The sequence below is a fragment of the Pseudochaenichthys georgianus genome, chromosome 17 (assembly GCF_902827115.2).
Source record: "Pseudochaenichthys georgianus chromosome 17, fPseGeo1.2, whole genome shotgun sequence".
NCBI classification, from domain to species: domain Eukaryota; kingdom Metazoa; phylum Chordata; class Actinopteri; order Perciformes; family Channichthyidae; genus Pseudochaenichthys; species Pseudochaenichthys georgianus.
This window is the reverse complement of record NC_047519.1, coordinates 4,061,567-4,087,332: the sequence shown is the minus strand read 5'-3', so window position 1 is coordinate 4,087,332 and position 25,766 is coordinate 4,061,567. Positions and strand designations below refer to the sequence as shown.

Here is a 25,766-nt window from a genome sequence, read left to right as displayed (position 1 = left end):
CATCGTTTTTCAGACATGTAAACTCTTCAAACACCACTGCTGGGGTCACTGCTGATGTGTTTAAGGTCGTAGAACAAAACGTGATCCGTTTCTTAAATGTGTCGAACACAGACCTTAGTTCCAGCTATTTTCCAAAACCTATGGAGAAATCCCATTGGTTTTTGTCGAAGGAACCGGAAGGAGTTTACTTTCGGGTTTTAGGACACTGTGGCACTCTATACCGATTCCACCAGCCCGGCAGATGCTCATACCACAACCTTTGACACAGCATAATGAAACCTTGGTATGTAAAATGCTAAATAAAACATTCTAAACTGCAGCACAGGACCGGGTAATCATCTGTGTCTGCGTCTGGATCACTCTCCAGCCCTCCTGTGAAGTAATGGCAAAGGATATAGGACATTGGAATTATAAAATTGCCGTGAAATCGCACTCGACGAGTGAAACTGAGGACAGGCTTAAAATGGCTAAAACAAAGGTGGAGAGGACGGTTGTGGGTAAAATGCTAACTTACTCAGATAACACACAGGAGCTAGAAGATCCACCTGCTTCTTTTAAATCAGCTGTGTGGGAACACTTCGGGTTCCCTGTGGACTACAACAACGATGAAGTGTGCGAGTGGTGGATCGGACGAGGACGGTGTGTCGGCGTTGTTCGATAGCGGTGCGGTATGCTAATGGAAACACACGCCAAACATGCTAAATCATATCAGAAGGCATCACCCAGATTTGCCAATCACCGGAGCCCGGCAAAAGACAGCAGCTGTTCAACAGCTGATCCCCGCTGTTTTTAAGAAGCCAATAGACATGAAAATAAATAACGGAAGCTTTTGGCATATATATTTCAACGGCTATGCTGCGCCCTTATGCAATAGTAGACGACCCCGGATTTTATTGATTGTGATTGAAACACTATCTTATTATTTATGATGTAATATTTGCAAGACATTCTTTTTAGTTTTACAGCTTGATGAAACCTTTTCGTTTGACATCAGCCATTATAGATAATATGGCCATCTGAGTGTTTGTGGTTTGTTTTTAACTGTTTAATACAGTTAATTATTCAAAATGTTAGAGTTCCTTATTTTTAAACTGAAACTTGCACTACTGTTCAAAAATAAATAACAACAAACCTGGAATTATGCATTTGGGATTTGTTTTGCTTTTTCTTGTTGGACCGAACCCGTACCGAACCGTGACCCCCAAACCGAGGTACATACCGAACCGTGAATTCTGTGAACCGTTACACCCCTACCGTTACCATATAAAACTTTTTTTTTACATGCCATGTTAATATGCGAGGTAATATACTTACATTACTGTTTTACTACAAACGACCAGTGGCGAACCGTCAGGGCCTTCAAGGTATTCAGAGAATACCCTGGAACACTCAGATAAAACAAACAAAAAATCGATATAACTATATAAATAAAATGTAATAAAACGTATATAAAATGTAATAAAACGTATATAAAATGAATAAATGAGAATCGTATCTGTGTTGTTGATCTGTAATATTACAGTGTTACGTTGATTTGTTTGTCCTTCTCGGACCATGCACTACGCATTTCAGTGGTTTTGTGTTAGAAAAGAAAGCAACCAATCAGATCTTGTTCTGGGTCTCTGGGAAGAATATCCTTCAACCAGGTATTCTACATCCTTGATCGAATGCCCTTGCCGTTGCACTGAATGAGAGCGTACGTTTGGACTGACAGTTTGATCAACCAATCATATATTGATTTGTAGGCAATGGGCGTGTTCTTTCAGAGTTTCCCTCGGTTCCAGGGTCCTCTAGAAGGCCCGCTAGTTAACTGGCTCGAGGCAGAGGATCTAGATCAGGGGTATTCAACTAAAATTCAACGAGGTCCAGTTAGAGAAAATCTCCCCATGCAAAGATCCGGAACATCAAAATGTCTAAGTTGCTTTATGAATTAGTGTGATATATGGGTAATTCTACAGAAAAGATGGAAGTGCCGTCACTTACTTTTGCAGACACCAAAATACATGACGTTGACCTAATACTCACATTCATTATATAGAAGTAAAGTAAAGTAAAGTAACTTCAGACGCAGACGTCACGTAGCTTCTCAGACGAGAGGGGTGGCGATGAGAGTGTCACGTTACTTCTCTCACGGCATAATCACGGCATGGTAGGCGACGATCGACACGACTGTCTGCTCAGTGAGTTCGTTCTTTGGCACAAATCACACCTCATACTCCTTTCAGACGAGACATATACCACGTGAAGACACGTTACGCTCGTGTTGTGTTCAAGGAACCTGTCCTTGGCCAGGAAAAACAGGTACTCGCTTGTTTAATTGTTTTTGCGGTCTAGATTTCTTCTTCTTTTTTGAAGTGAGAAGTTGTCCGTCAGTCGGACAACGGACTCCCCCCCCCCCCCCCACCCCCAAAACGGGGGGGGGGAGGGGCGGCGGGGGGTGTGTGTGTCTACAGAAGGTCCAGTTGTGATAGACACGGTTCGCCACTACAAACGACTAATCAGTGAGTGCAGAGTGAACTGACCTCGGTCCAGCCGGATGCCCTCGTCGAAGCGAGAGAACAGTCTGTAGCGCTGGGCCCAGTATTTGGCCAGCTGCGGCTCGGCGGCCATCTCTGCCGGCACCTGCTGCTTCCTGCCTCGCTGTCTCTTCCTATTCTTCTTATTCTTCTTGTTTCTCACAGCCGACTCTAAACACTCATTCATACATACAGACTCATTATAAGACTACAACATTTTCCACCAGAAAACCGAAATCGTATTCTATTGGACTCATCGGATGTTTGGCTCACCAGTGTTGCCTTCAGGAGCATCAGCCATGAGGCGATCAGGGGTTTCCAGACATGCTAAGGATGTGTCAGGCTGCTCCTCCTCCCTCTCACTCTCTACAGTCCCACAGGTGAGGGTTTTCTCTGCATCCAAACTGGATATCAAATCTAAACTACCTTCTTCCTCTTCTTCTACAGCCACCTTTTCTCCTTCCTCAGCCTCCTTATCTCCTTCCTTAGCCTCCTCGTCTCCTCCCTCAGCTCTTGCTTCCTGCGTGCTCCCTCCTCCCGTCTCACATCGGTCACATGGAGTCACCGGAGTCTCCTTCCTGTTCTTTTCAAGGAAGTTTTTCACCTGTGAAAAAAACAGTCTTCATTTAATTAGTCTTCTCTGTAACATTGAAAGGGATAAATAATAAAAACAGAAGCCACATTTAATTTTGGATTGACATTGATTACCCCATATTTAACCGTCCTTTTCTTCTGCATTTCAATTTGAGCAGGATGTGATTTAAACTCTCTAATGTGGTTGTAATGTAATGCAGTTTGAAATATTGTGTTTGTAGCTTTAAACCCCAGGGCAATGATTATCTGTCAGAAATAAACACGTGCTTCATTTCACAAAAGACTGTTATTTTCGGTATGAAAGCAAAGTATGGATTTTGGAGACTCATGTAAAGGCTAGATATACACATTGCAAATGTGCAATGTTGTTTATTCAATACATTTGAGGTAAATATTGTATTCTCACCTAAACCATCTGCTTTTCCGAGGCCCCAGCACTATCAATTTAAACTGATTATTTGTTCTATATATATTATTATATATATATATATATATATATATATATGAATCTATTTTAAAGAGTATCCGGATGTTTGATCAACCAGAAATACCAACCAAAGTGGCCTTCATATTATCTGATTTTAAGTAGAAAGAATATCCACAATGACAATAAAGTTGGTTCAAAATAAAAACATTTGTCAGCAGGATCCACTGTGGTTTGTCTTGGTTTATGTTTGTATTGGTTAGTGTTTTAAATATGATCATGTATTATTGTGTGATTGCAGTGTGTTGTTTTAGTTGGGTCACATGGATGGATGTGTGTGTGTGTGTGTGTGTGTGTGTGTGTGTGTGTGTGTGTGTGTGTGTGTGTGTGTGTGTGTGTGTGTGTGTGTGTGTGTGTGTGTGTGTGTGTATATTTTAGTTGACCGCCACTTGATAGCTGTCCAATCCAACTTGATTTATATAGCACTTTAAAACCTCCAGACCAAAGTGCTGTACTACAGAGAGATATATAAAATATAAAATCACACAGCTCAGCTCACAAAACATAAAATAAATACATTTAAAATAAAAGATACAAACACAAAACAAACCAGAATAAACGTAACAATAAAAAAATTAAAAACAGCCATATAATAAAAACAATAGACACTGAAAGCAAATAAAAGCAACAATCTACTTGTTTCCGAGTGCTAAGGAGAAGAGGTGGGTTTAAGACGGGATCTAGAAGCAGACAGTGTGGGAGCCTGTCTGATGAGCGAGGGCAGGTCGTTCCACAGGTTAGGGGCGGCAGCAGAGAAAGCACGGTCCCCTCTGGCTTAGACTTTGTTTGTGGCACCCTCAGGAGCAACTGATCAGCTGACCTGAGAGTGCGAGTTGGCATGTAGCTGTGTAACAGCTCAGAGAGGTAGGGCGGGGCCATTGAGGGCTTTAAAAGTAAATAAAAGAGTTTTAAAATGAATCCTCGAATGAAGGGGCAGCCGGTGGAGCGAAGATAAAATGGGGGAAATGTGCTCGTGTTTGCCAGTTAGTAGCCGTGCTGCTGCATTTTGCACCACCTGCAGGCGAGCAAGGGAGGACGCACTTATCCTCATATATAGAGCATTACAATAATCCAAGCGGGAGGTGATGAAGGCATGGATTACAGTTTCAAAGAGGTCACTATTTAAAAAAGCCTTTATTTTGGCTAGCTGCCTGAGGTGGAAGAAGCTGTTTCTAACAACTGCCTTGATCTGGCTGACAGCTGGAGTTCAGGGTCCATCTTTATCCCAAGATGTGTGATGGTAGGCCTGGTGGAGTGGCCCAAGGATCCTAGGTCTATAGGAGTGGTCTGAGGGGAACCAAAAACCATCACTTCGGTTTTGTCACCATTTAATTTTAAAAAGTTGCATGACATCCAGGATTTAAAGATCCCATGTGCCATTTCCACTGATCATAATTCCATTGATGAGGTCTACTAAAATACATTTACATTGTGCACTGTTCCAAACTCACATTGGTTTCTCACAGCATCTCTGTAAAGTATGTGTATTCACTCTCTGTCCTAAACGGCTTGTTGGAGCTCCTGCCCCCTCCCTGTGAGCCCAGTGTGCTCTGATTGGCTGAGAGGCTCGTTGCTGCTGTGTGAGCTGCTGCAGGAGCAGACAGGCTTTCCGTGTTGGCGTCTCAGCGATACAGCGAGAACAAGCAAAACTCATCCTCAGCACACACAAACTCACAGCCGAAGTAAAAACAATAAGTGTGGCTTGATATTGAGTCAGAAAAAGGTTTATAACGCTGTGAGAATGGGTCTGCGGAGAGCATTTCTCCACCATCCCAATGTAGTAGCGCGAGAAACGTTTACCCATTTAAACAGTCGTGGTAGATACCTTGCTTGTTTTAAACATCATAACTACACAAACAACAATGAATACTTATAGGTTGTGTACCCGAATCTCCCGCAGGTCCAAACAAAGTAGGAACAGCACGAGCTTCAGTGCCCTACGCTGTGCATATCCGGCATGCATCCTGAAAGGTTTGGGAAGCTTTGTTTTCGTGAAATGCTGGCAGAGGGTGCGGCCATAGCTCTGGGCGTGGCTACTGGGCATCCCTACGTCACGATACCCAGGAAGAAAACATTGGAATATGAGAAATCTCCAACGAGGCGTTTTGGGGAGGTCTTCTCTGCGTTAGTTTTACTCCCTACGGAAGAGCTGCGGAAGAGCAGATTGCGAGTGAGTGGTGCCTGTCTTCGTCCCTTCACAAGCTTCAAAAATGTATTTATTTTGGAAATAAAAGTTCCATATTCTGAAAGCCAAGACTTGGTTTGTTTAAAATCAAACAAAACACCCGAACCCCGAAAAAATAGTTTTTTACGTAAATCCACGTTTATTTTGAAATGAGCCGTTGCGACTTCCGACTGATTTCGATAGAGCGGGTCACATATGAGTCGTTCTTTTAAAGTGGCAATCGTCGGCATAGCAATGGAAAGCGATACCGTGTTTCCTAAGAATGGACCCAAGAGGGAGCAAATACAGGGAGAATCACGCTAATGTGTCCAATGGCGCCATTGGTTGTTATTTTACCAGTAGCTTGGGATCTAGACCACCTAGGATCTTGATCCTGGTGGCTAATCCTACATTTTCAAGGATGGAGAATGCATTGGTACTATTTAAAACATGCTAGAATGTAGCTAACTACATGTATCTGGTATTCAGGGAACAGAATACACAGTAAACTATTAACATATTTATTATGGTGAAGTCATACATGTTACATAATGTATATGAAATATTACAGGTTTTCAACTAAATGCAGACTTAGTTCTTAAAACAATCCACCACAGTGGCAAAGGGCAGTGTACTGAATTGCTACCTTGACACATTCAGGAGGAGTTCACAACAGGCCTGGGTCTGGCCTTCTGGTAATGTGGTCCAGTAAACTTCCCATCCACCTGTGGCCTTCCTCTTCCACCCCCAGTCACCTGGGGATGGGAGTTCAGGGGCTGCAAACATCCTCTGTCCCCAGCAGTGACCAGCTTGGGAGGCAGCTCTCTTTGTGTGCTGAATCAATGCTGCTTTCTGGGTGAAGAGTTGCGTGTGTGCCTGATTGACTGACTCCTGGCTGCTAGTGCGGTCATACAGCAATACCACAAATCGCTCCAGAGGCTCCATCCAGTTGTGTACGGAGTCTGGGGTGGCAGCCAAGGCACAGAAGGCTCTAGTGACATCATCAAACGTCATCCATTTATCCCACGCCGTCTTCTTGCCCCTGCCACCAAAATATGACACTGTCACATCCAGTAAATGCATGGAACATTGGTAAGGCTATGCATCGATCTGGACCTAGTGACCTCGCCCTCTCATGAGCTGCTAAATGCAGAACACTCTTCCCAGCTCCAAAGGCAACCCACAGCAGTGATGTTGAGGGGTTGGGCTGCTGTGATTGCCAGTACTACCACATCCGTGTCAACTGTGCGTATTGACACCTTGCTATACCCTTCCTTCACAGCATCTCCAAGGTGCAGTAGGATGCGGGTATCAGCCTCCTCATGTGTGCATGTTGCAAGTACTGATTATTTGTTTGCCAGTGTTGAGGGCTGCCACACTGGTTGCCAGGAAGAAGAACAGTTCAGCCTTCTTGTCTTGAATGCGCAGAAGCTCTGGCCAGTTTCCAGGAATGACACTGGATGGCTCAACGCGTCTATGAACACCCTTCCCTCTCTTGCTGCGTGTTTCAGCCTTCAGACTTTTGGGGAAATATTCATCCCACACGACATCGACTCTGCTGACATGCTCCAGCTGAGACAGGATGTATGGTGAGAACGCTTTCTGCACATAATAAAAAAACGTCTTAGCAGCACCAGGTCGTAGCATGTTCACAAGAGTAGGCCCATCAAGGATGAGGCCTTAACTGTGGGGTGGGATGCGCTCTCTTGTAAAGAAATCAGGTCCTCCAAACAGCCCACCAAGTCTGACTTGGTACCAGTTCTGAGCTTGCCATTTGTGACAATGATGATGGACATTGATCCTATGCTGTCATTGGAGGCAGTCGCAATTTCTACGGGCTCGCACTAACTCTTAGCATCTGGCATCTGTTAGCATCTAGCTCTCCTGCTTACAAACTTTTAGCCATCCCTGCTTATACAAGTAGTAGTTTTAGTTGCCTGTGATCTGCCGAGGCCTACTCCCACCTGTCGAGTACGGCTGTACTGAGGTGTTTTTCCTCCGGAGACGTCGCGAAGAGACGGAGCGGCTCCACCTGTTGCTGCATGCGATCTGCGATTTACGGAGGCCTGCTCGTCGCGAAGAGACGGAGCGGCTCCACCTGTTGCTGCCTGCGATCTACGGAGGCCTGCTCCCACCTGTAGAATATGGCTGTACTGGAGAGGTTTTTACCCCGGAGTCGTCGCGGAGAGACGGAGTGGATCAACGCTTCGGGCTTGGCCTGCTTCCACCGGGCGTGTGCTGCTGTACGGAGGAGGATTTTACCACCGCCTGCTTTCCACCTGTCCTGGTTCTGCTGTTGCAGAGGCCTGCTTTCACCCCGGGGATACCACGGAGGGACCGGAGCGCTTCCACGCTGCTGTTTTCACCTATCCTTTGCTGCTGTGCTGATTTTGCTCCAGGAACATCGCGGATACTGTGTGCTGGTCTGGCAAAATGGCCCATATCGGGATTCTGCTGTGCCTGTTAACTGTTTTGGACTATGAGAAGATCTCTAGTCATTCTGAGAAGTCTACTGGATTCAGGTCTGTTCTGCCACCCGCGGTGGGAATCCCCTGCAAAGGTTCGGATGTGTTGCTCAAACAATTACCGGTTGCCTTGTCACAGACAATCTGCTCGACAAAATATGTTTGTCTTTTTTGTTTTCCTGCGATGATGGTTCTTCAGGACTGCTTCTTAAGCTCTAATCACACTCTCACAGACTTTTCCGGTGTTTCTAAATTAGATGACAATGTATGTGTGTCGTTTAAGAGGAAAAGATGCCTGTTTTTGTTGTTGTTGTTATTACTGTCAGGAAATGTACAACCTAACCCTGGTCCGCCCAGTAGTAGTAGTCAGATCGCTACTCCTGCTGATTTTAAAGCTAGGTCTGGGTTGGGTTTCATCCACTTGAATGTGCGCAGTCTGTTAGGTAAACTAGATTTTGTCCGTATCTGGGCGAGCTTGACTGACACTGACGTCATTGTTTTATCAGAAACATGGCTAAATAAATCTATTTTGGCCTCTGACATTGCCTTAAATGGTTTTAATGTGTATCGTACCGACCGGCCTAATAAAGGTGGTGGCGTTGCCATTTATGTTAAGAATAAGTTCAGTGTAACCACATTAGTTTCCAAATCGATCAGTAAGCAATTTGAATTTTTAGCCATAAATATAGAAGTGGCAAAGGGTCAACAGGTCATGGTGGTGAGTTGTTACAGACCCCCCTCAGCTGTCAAAGACTCCTTGTCTTCACTAGCAAATCTTTTATCACAACTAGACTACACGGAAATAGTGCTACTTGGAGATTTTAACTGGGACTGGTTAACTGCAGTGTCAGAGGAGAGACAAAAAACATTTTGTGGAGCAGGGTTTTGTGCATGATCTGTTTGATTTTGATTGGGGTAAAATCGATCTGTGTGCTGATGTGGAAACCGCATGGTCTTATTTTTATGCACCCCTGCGTACATTTAGAGTAAAAGGACGAGACAATCCTTGGTTTTCTGCTGAGCTGTCTAGTCTCCTTCATGAGAGAAACAAGGCCTGGGCAAAGGCTAGGAAATCAGGCTCAGAGGTAGAATGGCTGCGTTTTAGGCAGCTAAGGAATAGCTTCACTTCTCATATCAAAAGTGCTAAATCAAAGTACTATCTGTCAGTAACCACAAAGAATCTGAATAATCCTGGAAAATTTTGGAAAGCCATTAAATCGTTATCCACCGGCGATATCCGTAATGAGCTACCTCCGTGCCTTACCACAGCATCTGGCTCTATATCGGACAGGGCTACTATGCTAAATTGCTTTAATGAGCATTTTGTGTCCTGCGGTTCTCTGTTTGATTATGTCACTAACTCTGCTTCTGTAAACACTACAGTATGTGACTCTAAAAAATGTGTGTTGGAAAACCCTTTTAGTTTTACCCCTTTTACTGTTGATGTTGTTCGTGAAGCTTTAACCAAGTTAGATCCTAAGAAACCGGCCGGCCCAGACAACTTAGAACCTTTCTTTTTAAAGATAGCTGCAGATTTTATTGCTCCACCTCTCACTTCTCTTTTTAACCTCTCCCTCAGCACCAACACAATTCCAAAATGGTGAAAGTCAGCGTATGTCCTGCCTTTGCTAAAAGGAGGGGAGGCCACCTTATTAAATAACTATAGGCCAATCTCTAAGTTGTCAGTTCTGGCTAAGGTTCTTGAACGCTTAGTGAGTGAACAGGTAAAGGAGTTTTTATGTAAGAATGACATCCTGTTTAAACATCAGTCAGGCTTCAGAAAGCAGCACAGCACCATCACTGCCACAATGAAAGTGGTGAATGATGTGGCGAGTATTTTAGATAATAAGCAGAGTTGTGCAGCTCTGTTTATTGACCTTTCCAAAGCGTTTGATACCGTCGATCATCACATTTTAAAGCAGAGGCTAGCCAGTATTGGCATATCCAGCCATGCAGTGGGTGGTTTGTAAACTACCTCTCTGAAAGGTCCCAATGTGTTCACTTTGATGGGCTGTCTTCTGAGTGGTTGAACATTGCAAATGGTGTTCCCCAAGGTTCTGTTTTAGGTCCACTTTTATTCTCCATCTACATCAACAGTTTAGGTGAAAATGTGGATGAAGCTACTTTACATTTGTATGCGGATGATACCGTGATGTACTGTGCAGGTCCCTCCATTAAGGAGGCTGTTGTTAAATTACAGGCTGTTTTTAACATTATTCAGACTCAGCTCTCTGAACTAAAGCTTCTTTTAAATGTTGTTAAAACCAAGGTAATGCTCTTTTCAAAAGCTAAAAAGACACCAGAGCCTGTTTTAGATATTGTAACTACGCAAGGAATAAAACTTGAAGTGGTTACCTGTTACAAATACCTTGGTATCTGGCTTGATGATTATCTTACTTTTAAACTTCATGTCAATAACCTGCTTAAAAAGCTGAGGGTTAGGCTAGGTTTCTTCTACAGGAACAAGTCCTGTTTCTCGCTTGAGGCCAGGAAAAGGCTAGTCACTGTGACCTTTGACTTGTGCTGGACTCTGGGGATCTGGTCTATATGAATGCACCTGCCCATTGCCTGGTCCAGTTAGATGCTGCGTATCACAGCGCACTAAGATTTGTGACAAACTGTAAAGCATTAACCCATCACTGTACCCTGTATGCAAGGGCTGGTTTGCTTTCACTAACTGTACGGAGGCTCAGTCACTGGTACATTTTTATATACAAATCCATGTTAGGGAAACTTCCATCTTATATCTGCTCCCTGATCTCTCGGAGAATTGTAAGAGGCTACTGCCTGAGATCGCATGCTGTGGTTTTATTAAATGTGCCAACTGCTAGGACTGTCTTAGGGAAGACAGCTTTTAGATGTGCAGCTCCTCTGTCTTGGAACAGTCTGCAAATTAAATGGAAACTGAACAATCTGGTGCCACCAAAGGTTTTTAAAGCTCGGTTGGATGCTTGTCAATCGGAAGCTATTGGTACCTGCTTATGTGGATAATTATGTAAATGATGCTGTCTGATGTCCTTTTGTTGTTCTGTTTATGTTTTTATGTTTCATGTGGAACTACTTGAGCAGGTCTCCCTTGAAAAAGAGATCAATGATCTCAATGGGATTTATCTGTATAAATAAAGGTTTGAAATGAAATGAAATGCCTGGTTTTCAAGTTTATTATATTTCACATAATTAATCCCAAAAAACTCATCCAGACTTCCATCACGTATCTCAGATACAGCCTAGAGAACAGAGAACAGTCATTCTTCAGAGATGAGAGCTGTTGTGGGACCTGGACTTCTCTCGGACTGGAGGCCGGCTGAATAGAGGGAAGTTTTTCCTTTTGATGGGATCTTTGATGGGCTTTGTCTGTTTGACCAGGCGCTCACTGACATACAGTGGAGGAAATAAGTATTTGATCCCTTGCAGATGTTGTACATTTACCCACTTAGAAATAAATTAACCGTCTATAATTGTAATGGTAGGTTTAATTTATCAGTGAGAGTAAGAATATCAAAAAGAAAATCCATAAATTGACATTATATAAAAGATACAATTTGATATGCATTAAACTGTGGGAAATAAGTATTTGATCCCCTTGCAAAACATGTGTTAGTACTTGGTGGAGAAACCCTTGTTGGACAGCACAGAGGTCAGACACTTTGTGTAGTTGGTCTCCAGGTGTGTGCACATCTCAGGAAGGATTTTGGTCCACTCCTCTCTGAAGTTCCTCTCCAAATCCTTAAGGTGTTGAGGCTGATTCTTGGCATCTCAAAACTTCAGCTCCCTCCACAGATTTGGGATTAAGGTCCGGAGACTGGCTAGGCCCCTCCTTCACCTAAATGTGCTTCTTCTTTAGCAGCTCCTGTGTTGCCTTGGCCGTATGTTCAGGGTCATTGTCCTGCTGGAAGACCCATCCATGACCCTTTTTCAGTGTCCTGGCTGAGGGAAGGAAGCTATTGGCCAAGATGTTACAGTACATGGCCCCGTCCATCCTCTCCTCGATGCAGGGAAGTCGTCCTGTCCCCTTTAGCAGAGAAACACCCCAAAGCATAATGTTTCCACCTCCATTTTGGTCTCATCTGACCACATCAGCTTCTCCCAATCCTTCTCTGAATCATTCAGTGTCAATTTTCAGACGAGCCTTTCATGTTCTTCTTGAGCAGGGGAATTTGCGGGCGCTGCAGGGTTTGATCCATTATGGTGTAGTGTGTTACCAATAGTTTTCTTGGGTCTGTGGTCCCAGCTGCCTTGAGATCATTAACACGTACCTCCCTTGTAGTTCTTGGCTGATACCTCACCTTTTTCATGATCAGCAATAGCCCAAGGGGCGAGATCTTGTGTGGATTCCCAGAGCGAGGGTGATTGATTGTTGATTGATGTCCATTTTTTTCCCTTCCATTTCCGAATAATCGCACCAACAGTTGTCTCCTTCTTTCCGAGCTGCTTGCTGATGGTTTTGTAGCCAATCCCAGACAAGTGCAGGTCTACAATATTGTCCCTGAGGTCCTTAGACAGCTATTTAGTCTTGCCCATGGTGGAGAGGTTGGAATCTGATTGATTGATTCTGTGGACAGGTGTCTTTTATACAGGTAACAAGTTGATACGAGGGATGCCTTCCTAAAGGAAATGCACTTATGTAACCGGTCTGTGGGAGCCAGAATCCTTGTTTTTTGCAAGGGGATCAAATACTTATTTCCCACAGTTAAATAATTGTTTATCTTTTATATAATGTAATTTTCTGGATTTTCTTTTTGATATTCTTACTCTCACTTTTAAAATAAACCTACCATTACAATTATAGACTGTTCATTTCTTTGTAAGTGGGTGAATTTACAAAATCGGCAAGGGATCAAATACTTATTTCCTCCACTGTAGGTGTCATACCCGTCCTGTCCGAGTTTCTCAATCTGGTTCAGAGTGTCAATGACTGCTGCATCTGCAAGGTCTCTAGTATCCAGTACAAGAAGATATTCACTGCTTATTTCACAGAATGGATTGCCCATGTCTTATATAGCACCAATTAGTGCTTTAACATCTTGTGCAAATGCCATTTGCGCATGTTTGGTCTGCTCATGGTGCCGGGTGTCAGTCTTCTTGCTCTTCTCAGTGGAGGCCTCAAACTCCCCAACCACACGTGCCACCTCGAGGCCAGACACCATCCAGCGTCGCAGAGCTGCAGGGTTCTCTGTCAGGCCTACAGCACCGCCATCACCTTTCACAGAGGCATTGTTCTGCTCGTGGGCCTGGTCAATGACAATAGCTGTGTGTCGTCTTCTTCACAGCAACGTTTCCTCTCAGAAACGGCCCATGGACATCAGGATGGTTATCTTTTAGCACAATCATGTCACATAAGTGGACTGGTATCCATCCAGCATAGAGATGGATACCAGTCCCAGAGAAAGGAACCAAGGCACACTCTTGGTCAAGGCATTTATGTAGAGTAGGAAGTCGGCCCCTCTTATTGATCGCACATAGATCATCAACTCTATTTCCAGCTGCAGGATGATAGACCAGAAGTGGAACTGGGAACACGACACTGCTCTTGTCCACCCGCTACCCCTCCAGGAGGTCGCCAAGTACCTTGAGTGCTGCCATCTCAATGTGAAACCCAACAAACATCACAATACAATGATCTTCACTGTGAGTTGCTGGCCAGCTTCACTGGATTTGTTTAGCCACAGCGTACAGAGGTTGATCCAGAGTGGTCTGACCAGGATTCAGAATCTCTAATGCCTGCCTTACCTCATCGATGGAATGACGAATCATGGCCACATATTTGGCCTGTTCGTAGAAGAGGGGAAGTAGAGAAGTGAGCGTGACACTGCTCTCTGGTTTTGTATGACCGCACTAGCAGCCAGGAGTCAGTCAATCAGACACGCAAGCAACTCTTCACCCAGAAAGGTAGAACAATTGAGGGACTCCCCCCAACACAAGCAGCATTGATTCAGCACACAAAGAGAGCTGCCTTCCAAGCTGGTCACTGCTGGGGACAGATGATGTTTGTCCAAAATGTGTCCAATGGCGCCAATGTTTGCGATGGCCCTATAACCACGCATCTTCCTTAGGGCATGCTCTAACAGTGTGCCAAATGTCGTGCTTTTATCATCAAAAGCCCATTCTTTCAGATATTTCACATATCTGCTGGACTAAAGGTCCTATAGTGGGGAATACCTCTTTTAAAAATCGAGGAGGGACAGGGTCGATTGGAGAACCAGAAGGCTTTGTTTTGGAGACAATCTCCTGCACAGGGGACAGAGTCATAGGCTCAACACGGTCAAACAGCAAAGCAGGGGGCAGAGACAGAGGTGTCGTTTGATGGAGCAGTGATTTGAGTCCTAGTTGAAGTGACTTTATTAATAAAAGAGACGGACGGCATGCCACACACCGCTCGCATGCCACACACACTGGCACCAGCTGTGATTATTCTGATAAATGACTTTGTGCAAGTTGTAACCAAAAGATAATTTTAATTAAATAAATATTTGTTCAACGTATTTCCGAGCACATCTATAATCTTTGGACAGCTCTTCATACAGAGCCAGCTTTGAATTGGTTGATACCATTTCAATTAAGTGACATTTTGTCCTAAAAATCTCATTTGTATTTTTTGGGGGAAAAGGGTGGACCCTTTTTCACCGATCCAGAAGATATCAGGTTGTGCCTGTTTCAGGGCAGCAACAGCAGACTAGTGAGTGTACCGTTTCGTGGGGTTGTAACCATTTACTTCAGCTTCGCATGTGTTCATCATCACGTCACTTAGCTGGAGCACATTGGTAATGAAACACAGCAATGTGTTCTCAGAGACCTGCGGCTCAGGTACCTTGTGGAGGGCGGTTCTGTTCTGTGGCGGTGTGTGGTCTGCTCCCGCCTCAGAGAACCTGGTGTGCTTGTTGACGCTGCGGACTGCTCCTTTAGTGAGCCACTGCCTCGGACGCTTCTGAGCAGCGCCGCCTCTGAAGCTCAACACGCTTTGGAACCTGGGACACAGAGACATGAGCAGCTGCTCCATCAGGTCAACATATCAGACTGAGTGGCAGTCATCTAAATCAGAAGTAGTCTGCACAGACATAATACCAGGCACAATCTGTTCCTTAAAGTCAACATTAAAGTCAACATAGTTAGTAAACAGATTTGTGTTGTCTCTACTTTGTGAACATCATCACAAAGCAGATAACAAGAGAAGCGATCCTGTACGTACAGCAGCATCCCATAGTGGTGATGCTGCAACCAGGGCTTACATTGGGCCGGAGCTCTCCAAGCCTCGGCACATAGGCCAACAATCTTAAGTATTAGCCCTGCACGTCTTCAACAAAGTATATATTTACAAGAAATGTGTTTAAATGGCATGCTTAACTCATAGAATACACCGCTGCATATAAATGAAGTCCTGCTGGAGCTAACCGCATCCAGTGCTTCACTATTGATCTAGCCCTGGGGTCGGCAACCCGCGGCACCGTAACCAGTGGCACGCGGCACCGTAACCAGTGGCACGCGGGACCGTAACCAGTGGCACACTAGGAATAAGTGGAATAAGTGTGAAAAATATTTAAATTGTATTTTCGGAACGAGACCACCGCCAGAGCGCGTCTCCCCGTTGCCTGCAGAAGGAAGCATGCACGCAGGTAGTGCTGCGTACCGGTACGCCGAACCGGTACTGGACTTGTAAAAAGTTTCGGTTCAAGTCCGGTTAAAACCGGAACGTCAGGAACCGGTACTTGGACTCGCAAAAAAACTAGCACTTACGTATATTCTGGTGTCTGTGGTTATTTAAACATTCCCTGATAAACGTTATTCAGCGTCAATAAATGAGTGCTAATCCCAGTGTACAACATCACATGTCATTTCACCTTCGACTCACGGTTTGAAAACGTAGCATTTCGCCACATGCTAATGCTAACCGGAAGTGAATAATTTTCAGAATAAAAGTAGTAAGTAAATAGTGTGAACTTCCGTTTTTTTCAGAATAAAACTGATTTAAATTAAATAGTGTATTTAATTCAAAATTACGCCATATCAACATTGATTTTAATTTCTAACAGTATGTATGTACATCACTATGTATGTAGTATGTACTGTATAATGTACACATGTAGAGTTGTAGAAAAGACATGGTGTGCAGACAGTACAGTACACTCTGACTGTACAGTCACTACAGTGTAGCCTATACTGTATAGTAGGTGTGTAACAGTGTAATGCGTATAGTCTACTCTACACTCTACCTTTCAGCAACGTTTTATGGATTTAGGTTCAGTCAGCTCAGGGACTGTTTGGTTACTTTAGTTTGGTAAATGAAATAAATGTTTGAACTTTGTAGTAGTTCCCTGTAGTTGCTGTCATACGTCATTTGTAGACTAAGTGGCAAAAAGTGTTTTTTTTACATTTGTACTTTGTAGAGAAATGTAGACACGAGTTGGAAGGGAGCACAATAAATCTGACGAGTTTGAATTTGAGTTGATTATGAGTTAATTTTCAATTAGCTCACAATAAGTTCACTTTAGTTACTCACACAACTTGACACAAGCCATGGGTTCAGGTCCGGACTTATAAGTCCGGACCTGAACCTGAACCTCTGGACTTGAGTCCGGACCTGAACCTGAATGTGAGTCCAGGTACGCAGCACTACACGCAGGAGTGTCGTGCTGCCGGAGCGCCCCAGCACTGCAAACTGCAGTACCCCTAAGGATCATGCCGCAGTGTCTGCGTGGCTGTGTCTGTAGTTGAAAGCCCAGTGGCGATCTGCTCACCACTCATTGAGAGAATACGCTACACAGGGCGGACCGGCCATCTGTGTTCTGGAGAATCACAGAACGGACGCTCGTCATTATTGTTTTGCCGTTTAAACCAATTATTTGAATTTGTTTAAACGGCATCATATCCAAAAGGTTGCCGACCCCTAGCCTCTTCATGTTGGTGCATTTCACTTTAAAGTGTTTCTGTTATTATTCCTGTATGTTTACAATACATTTTATTTTGTGCAGCCCAAATGCGACCTTAGCTCACCTTCTTCACTTGAGAACTCATTCATTTACTAATGCAATAGTGTTTTACTGTAAGTGAATAGAGGGAAGGATTCAAATAAAGAGGTGAGAAGAAAAAGAGAGACTATCCAGGAATGAATATTGCATAAATATTACAGTAACAAAATATTAGAGCCAAAACACAGCTGTTCTCAACATGCAGTGAACCGTCTGTAAACATCAGTGTGTCTGCAGGACACTGTCTGCTCACACACTGCAGAGGGTGTGTGAATGATGGAGCAGTGTGTGTGTGTGTGTGTGTGTGCGCGTGCGCGTGTGTGTGCGCGTGCGTGTGTGTGTGTGTGTGAAGGCCGGTCACGCTCACTGAGGCTCAGGGTTGTGCTTAAGGCCCAGTTTGCTCCAGGCCTCCTCAGGGGTCAGGTTCGGGCTCTCCTCCTCAGGGGTCAGGTTCGGGCTCTCCTCCTCAGGGGTCAGGTTCGGGCTCTCCTCCTCAGGGGTCAGGTTCGGGCTCTCCTCCTCATCCAGCTCATGACTGTAAACAGAACATAATGCTTTACAATGTGCGTATGATAACATCTTCTGACTATGAGCAGGTCAGGCCCACCCGATGGCCCTTTCTTGTGGACGGTAATTCTGTTGCATTTCTTCTTACTTTCAGTAAATCATTTTGAATTAATCCTTCAGAAAATGTGGCCCTATTATGCTCTTTGGTTTCCCTTTCCTGTCGTGCGCTCTATAGCTGTGTGCATGGTCTGCAGAGGCTCAGCACGTGTGGGGGTTGGAATGGAACTACCAGCATTAGAGTGGCATGACAACATTTATCTTCTCTTTGGAGTCATGACTGTCCCAGCAATCCATTTGTTTTTACCGTGGGTCAAAGTATTCTCATGAATAAACGTGTGCCTCGATGTTATTTCTCACTTGGATTTTATAAAAAGGATGGCGTTAACTAGCTTTCCTGCTGCCAGCTGTTGATGTTCAGCTATTGGCTGAGGTCATGTGGGCCCTCTGGCCGGGGGAAGGGTCCCTCTTTCCATCCAGTCCCCCCGAACACCAGCATGCAGCAGAATCTCACCTGCGTTTCACCCCAGCCCCCCCCCCTGCTGGGGGTTTGTCATCGTCATCGTCTTCTCCATTAGAAGTTGCTTTGCTGTTGCCACTCTGTCTGTCCGCGCCGCCAGGTGCATGCTGGGAATCTGAGTCACAAGCGTACCAGATATTACCAGCACATCATACACATTTATTTAATTAACATTTGTCCAACCCTAATATGTGACACTAAGTCTGAATGTATTTACTAACTGTATAATTAGAAACTAAAACAATAGTAAGAAATCACAATAATAATATACAAATAAATTGTAGAATCAGGGTTGAAGCCAAATGTGGTATTAATCCCTTATCAAGAGTGTGCTTTCTGCAGGTTGAATATTAACCTTTTGAAGAATAGTGCAGCCTTGACACACAAACACAAGGTGTGTGTGTGTGTGTGTGTGTGTGTGTGTGTGTGTGTGTGTGTGTGTGTGTGTGTGTGTGTGTGTGTGTGTGTGTGTGTGTGTGTGTGTGTGTGTGTGTGTGTGTGTGTGTGTGTGTGTGTGTGTGTGTGTGTGTGTGTGTGTGTGTGTGTGTCCATGTGTTACCTGCTTGTTGAGCTGTAGGTCCCTGTGAGGAGGCAGCATGACCCCTGGGATCACTCCCCCCATCAGAAGGGCGATCAGACACACAGAGCTCTCTCTCTGCCTGCTGTCTGATGTCACACACACTCACACACTCCGCCTCTGAGTCGCTCTCTGATCTCACAGCTAACGTGCAGCTGTGTGCAAACAGATCCTTTAGATCCCCAGCGTCATCACCAAGAGCCTCCTCTTCCCCTGCTCTCTGCTGGTCCTCAGTCTGTCCCTCCCTCCCTCCCTCTGTCTCTGTGCCCCCCACCCCCCCAGTGTTCCCCTCCCAGGCAGGCTGCTCTGCACTCCAGCCCTGTGCTGCCCAGTACAAGTACTGGTCCCAGTATGAGTAGTAGGTCTCTGCAGCGTGTGTGTCCCAGGCAGCTTTAGAGTGTGGGTCCTCCCAAGGAGCAGTCCCTGATGCTTGGTCAGTCTCTGGAAGCTTCTCCAACCAGCTGCTCCACAGCAGAGCTTCACCCTGTTCAGCTACAGGAAATACATCGAAATAGAGAAGCAATATTTAATATGTGAGGTAGTAAATGATTTGCTCTCCATCCATAGGTCACACAGCACGTGGCCACCTCCGTGCCGCTGAGCACACTGTGCATGGAACCCTTGGGAAGCTAGTCTCCTGCATAATTAGACTTTGGGCATTATCCTTTCTTTGTCAAATAATCTTGAATTGAATTGATATGTATTTGTTTTTTATGTAATGGGCCTACACAAATAGTGAAAAGTGGTGTTTAATCAGACACACACACACACACACACACACACACACACACACACACACACACACACACACACACACACACACACACACACACACACACACACACACACACACACACACACACACACACACACACACACACACACACACACACACACACACACACACACACACACACACACACACACACACACACACACACACACACACACACACAGTATTGTATTATTGTATGTTTATGAGAGGTTCCAGGTTGAATTGAGGCGAATATTTGTAATGTTCAGGTTGTTGTGTTTAATATTCATGAGAATATTTGTCATTGTCCAAATGATAATAAACATTAGCATAAAGCATATTTGTCCACTCATGTTGATAAGAGTATTAAAAACTTGAAACATATTCCTCTAAGATACATTTAGAACAGATTAAAAATGTGCGATTAATCTGCGATTAATCGCGATTAACTATTTTAATCGACTGACAGTCCTAATATATATATATATATTAGGGCTGTCAAACGATTACAATTTTTAATCAGATTAATCACAGCTTAAAAATTAATTAATCATGATTAATCACCATTCGAACTAAGTCCAAAATATGCCATTTATTTATGTATATTGTTGTGGGAATGGAAAGATAAATGAAAGAAGGCGGATATATCCATTTAACACAGTATCTATGTTTATTATAACATTTTTCTGCATCACACACACACACACACACACACACACACACACACACACACACACACACACACACACACACACACACACACACACACACACACACACACACACACACACACACACACACACACACACACACACACACACACACACACACACACACACACACACACACACACACACACACACACACACACACACACACACACACACACACACACACACACACACACACACACACACACACACACACACACACACACACACACACACACACACACACACACACACACACACACACACACACACACACACACACACACACACACACACACACACACACACAGTGTCAGGGTGCATGTGTGATGTCCTCCTCCATACCCCAGTATGCTTCCCAGCCAGCAGCCTGGGTCTCTTCAGTGGTTTCCTTCATTGAATCACACACTGCCACTGCGACACAAATCAAAAGGTAAGTCAACGTAAAGGTCACATATTATTATGTTGTTATTAAATATTAATGCAAACAATAAAAGTATAATAAATACTTGTTTCATGAATAGACAAAAGTGTTACTTTATGAAATAAACGTAATAAACTGATGCATATGATCCGATCACTGGGAGGAACCGGCTCAGTGTATTTCTTTACCATTTACTTTGGACGAAGCCATCCTGCTGGCCTCAGTAACCTGCCCTGTTTATATTTATGAATATTAATAATCACAATAACTCGTCGCATTTTACCTTTGTTGTTAACTTGCAGATCTCCCTCCTCTTCAGTGGATTCTTCCCAACATGTGGCAGGCTTCCTGTTGGACCTCCTCCCCTGTCACATGACCACAACAGGCTCATTCAGCAGCAGGAAGTGCGCATTACAGCCAGTTTGACAATAAGAAGAGCTGCACAGACTGGGTGCTAAAGGCTAGGTGTCAGGTGACTCACCCCTCTCCTCTGTTTAGAGGAGCTTCCAAAGGCAAGGGGCAGACCCATGTTCGCCATCAGCTGAGCCTCTTCATCCTCCTCCTCCTCCTCCTCCTCCTCTTCATCATCATCCTCCTCCTCCTCCTCTCCATCATCTGCCTCTGTGAGGTGAGGGGTAATGTTTTCACAGCTTCTCAATTCACCCCCATAGACACCTTCCTCTGTATATTTGTGGGCCAGTCCTGAGTCTGAGAGTTCAACCTCAGGACTGGCCCACAGACATACAGAGGAAGGTGGCCCACAGACATACAGAGGAAGGTGGCCCACAGACATACAGAGGAAGGTGGCCCACAGACATACAGAGGAAGGTGGCCCACAGATATACAGAGGAAGGTGGCCCACAGACACACAGAGGAAGGTGGCCCACAGACACACAGAGGAAGGTGGCCCACAGATATACAGAGGAAGGTGGCCCACAGACATACAGAGGAAGGTGGCCCACAGACATACAGAGGAAGGTGGCCACAGATATAGAGAGGAAGGTGGCCCACAGACATACAGAGGAAGGTGGCCCACAGATATACAGAGGAAGGTGGCCCCAGTGTGCGAAAAAGTACACGTCCCACCGTCCGGGACGTGTTATTTACAATATCGGACAAGTAGATCTTTCAATTGACTTGTCCGGCGGACAAGTGACGTTTTTCGCTTCGATTTATTGACACATTATTGATACATTGAGTTTACAAAAAGGCAGAACTCATTCGCAAATTGTCCGTGTCCGCCATTGTTCGTTTAGAAATGTTAGTTTCGGTTCTGCTTGTCGATTCCTAAGGAAATGCATCTCGCCGCTTTCTGTACAGTTAGACGGGAGCGGGGCGGGAAGTGTAGCACAGTGGCCGGGTTGGGAAGCAAAACTCGGTTCAGAGTAGGAACGAATAACAATTGTCCGGTCCTCGGATTAATAAGAGTTGTGAGGACAGGAGGCGAGGCCGAGCCCCGCGGACTGCAGCTCTCTCTATGCTCCGTATCAGCTGATCGCTGCAGCTCAACAGTGTAAAACAAGCAGCAAGAGCAAAGCATAAAGTGGGAATCAAATAATTAAAAATAAAAACATGGGGAATAAAACATAGAGAAATAGTGCAATGTCAATCACAGAGAATAGTGCAGTATAATAGTGTAAAATCAGTCAAATACTTTGCCTTTTAAAAATGCCTAATGTATTGGCTTCCGTAATATTGGTGGGTAACGTGTTCCACAGTTTTGGGGCGTAGTTTACAAAGGCTGCATCACCGATCTTCTTAGGACTCTTTCTGGTGACCTCTAATAGACCTGCATCTGATGATCACAGTGTTCTGGCAGGTGTGTAGTTCATTAGAGAGTCAGCCATGTAGCTGGGTCCTTGTCCATTCAGAGCTTTGTATATGAGGAGAAGCACCTTAAAATCAATTCTAAAAGTTACAGGAAGCCAGTGTAGAGTAGCTAAGACAGGACTAACGTGTTCCCTCCTTTTGGTATTAGTCAGTAGTCTAGCTGCAGAGTTTTGAATGAGCTGGAGTCTTTGTACATTCTCAAACTGCACCACTTAGAACTAACTAAACAATGCAGAGATTATTTTTATATAATTGTTTTCAATAACCGTAAGAAATGCAACAGTATGAAGTGATTTGTAAATAGGAATACAGATTTGACCTAATGTTTTCATAAATATATTTTTCTCCCAGTTTGTCATGGGACTTATTTTTACCCTCTCAAAGAACCGGAATCGAAAAGCAGAACCGGAATCGTTAAAATCCAAACGATACCCAACCCTATGTGTGATGCAGTAAAATCTCACCGCTCACTTACGTTAGCGGTGTTGTAAAAACCGTGGAAAAGTGTAAAATACGATGACGAAGAAGAAGATTCCAGTGGCCCCAATTTTTGTCCATTCTGGACAAGTGAAAAATGAAGAGGAAGGTGGCCCACAGACATACAGAGGAAGGTGGCCACAGACATACAGAGGAAGGTGGCCACAGATATACAGAGGAAGGTGGCCCACAGACATACAGAGGAAGGTGGCCCACAGATATACAGAGGAAGGTGGCCCACAGACATACAGAGGAAGGTGGCCCACAGACATACAGAGGAAGGTGGCCACAGATATACAGAGGAAGGTGGCCCACAGACATACAGAGGAAGGTGGCCCACAGATATACAGAGGAAGGTGGCCCACAGACATACAGAGGAAGGTGGCCCACAGACATACAGAGGAAGGTGGCTCACAGACATACAGAGGAAGGTGGCCCACAGACACACAGAGGAAGGTGCCCACAGATACACAGAGGAAGGTGGCCCACAGATATACAGAGGAAGGTCGCCCACAGATATACAGAGGAAGGTGGCCCACAGACACACAGAGGAAGGTGGCCCACAGACATACAGAGGAAGGTGGCCCACAGATATACAGAGGAAGGTGGCCCACAGATATACAGAGGAAGGTGGCCCACAGACATACAGAGGAAGGTGGCCCACAGACACACAGAGGAAGGTGGCCCACAGACATACAGAGGAAGGTGGCCCACAGACACACAGAGGAAGGTGGCCCACAGACATACAGAGGAAGGTGGCCCACAGATATACAGAGGAAGGTGGCCCACAGATATACAGAGGAAGGTGGCCCACTCTCCCTCCCCAGCCATGGTCCTCAAACTACAGTACCACTCCCCTTTGAATGTCATGGGGCTCCAACCCACAGCGCCCCACACTCAGCGACCTTAACTCCTTGTGACACATTTATGATGTCTGTAATCACTATGTATTATTATCATCATCTGTATTTGATATTCATTGCAACAGTTGTTAACTAATATATGCTTAATCCCTGCAGCTTATATGTGTATGTTTATAAGTCTGCACCGTACCAAACTACACACTGTTTGTTATGTGAATCCATTGAAGCCTCATGCACTTTACTACTCTTTGAACTTCCTGCTTGGATGCAAACTAGATTTTGTTTTACTCCATGTTAACAAAACCGTTTCATCAAATCTAATGGAAAGATTTTTGCACATTTCTGTTCAATGCTACTTCTTTATAACTGATTATAAAATAAATGGTGTACATTGACACCATCTTGTTTTACTTCCCTTGTTATATACTTATATATTACTTTTATACTTTGTTGTTCTTCTTTTTAGTATGTTTTATAATATATTTGTTTATACAGCCTTTTCAAATTGTAATATATTTGTTCTCTTTTTTCTACTTAATTCCTCTCAATTCTGAATGTGTGTGCGTGTGCGTGTGCGTGTGTGCGCGTGTGTGTGTGTGTGTGTGTGTGTGTGTGTGTTCTCTGAATGTGTGTGTGTGTGTTCTCTGACTGTGTGTGTGTGTGTGTTCTCTGACTGTGTGTGTGTGTTCTCTGAATGTGTGTGTGTGTTCTCTGAATGTGTGTGTGTGTTCTCTGAATGTGTGTGTGTGTTCTCTGAATGTATGTGTGTTCTCTGACTGACTGTGTGTTCTCTGACTGACTGTGTCTGTGTGCGTGTGCGTGTGCGAGTGCGTGTGCGTGTGCGTGTGTGTGTGTGTGTGTGTGTTCTCTGAATGTGTGTGTGTGTGTGTGTGTTCTCTGACTATGTGTGTGTGTTCTCTGACTGTGTGTGTGTGTTCTCTGAATGTGTGTGTGTGTTCTCTGAATGTGTGTGTGTGTTCTCTGAATGTGTGTGTGTGTTCTCTGAATGTATGTGTGTTCTCTGACTGACTGTGTGTTCTCTGACTGTCTGTGTGCGTGTGCGTGTGCGTGTGTGTGTGTTGTGAATTGTATAGTTACCTTGGACTGTGTTGGTCACATCAAAGGAGAGCAGTCTGTTGTCAGAGCGGTACAGCTCCCGGTCCCTGTAGAGAACACACACAGTCAGAGAACACACACAAAGTCAGAGAACACACACACAGTCAGAGAACACACACAAAGTCAGAGAACACACACAAAGTCAGAGAACACACAGTCAGAGAACACACAGTCAGAGAACACACACAGTCAGAGAACACACACACGGTTAGAGAACACACACACGGTTAGAGAACACACACAGTCAGAGAACACACACACAGTCAGAGAACACACACAGTCAGAGAACACACACACAGTCAGAGAACACACACACGGTTAGAGAACACACACATGGTTAGAGAACACACACACAGTCAGAGAACACACACACAGTCAGAGAACACACACAGTCAGAGAACACACACAGTCAGAGAACACACACAGTCAGAGAACACACACACAGTTAGAGAAAACACACACGGTTAGAGAACACACACAGTCAGAGAACACACACAGTCAGAGAACACACACACAGTCAGAGAACACACACACACACACAGTCAGAGAACACACACACAGTCAGAGAACACACACACAGTCAGAGAACACACACACACACACACACACAGTCAGAGAACACAGTCAGAGAACACACACACAGTCCGAGAACACACACACACACACACACACAGTCAGAGAACACACACACGCAGTCAGAGAACACACACACACACACACACACACACACAGTCAGAGAACACAC

At 44.6% G+C, this 25,766-nt stretch overlaps 1 protein-coding gene across 1 annotated transcript in view; it reads right to left on the bottom strand.

Annotated features, from left to right (window-relative positions):
- tgs1 (trimethylguanosine synthase 1) overlaps window positions 1–25,766 on the bottom strand; it is a 32,789-nt gene that overhangs the window by 5,732 nt on the left and 1,291 nt on the right. The window contains exons 2-11 of the mRNA XM_034104971.2: window positions 25,004–25,068; window positions 21,217–21,356; window positions 21,019–21,100; window positions 20,657–20,725; window positions 18,830–19,339; window positions 18,265–18,385; window positions 17,554–17,721; window positions 15,032–15,188; window positions 2,790–3,120; window positions 2,523–2,687 (exon numbers count right to left, since the gene is read on the bottom strand). Of these exons, the coding sequence (XP_033960862.1) occupies window positions 2,523–2,687; window positions 2,790–3,120; window positions 15,032–15,188; window positions 17,554–17,721; window positions 18,265–18,385; window positions 18,830–19,339; window positions 20,657–20,725; window positions 21,019–21,100; window positions 21,217–21,356; window positions 25,004–25,068 (1,808 nt within the window). The remainder of the gene's footprint in view (window positions 1–2,522; window positions 2,688–2,789; window positions 3,121–15,031; window positions 15,189–17,553; window positions 17,722–18,264; window positions 18,386–18,829; window positions 19,340–20,656; window positions 20,726–21,018; window positions 21,101–21,216; window positions 21,357–25,003; window positions 25,069–25,766) is intronic.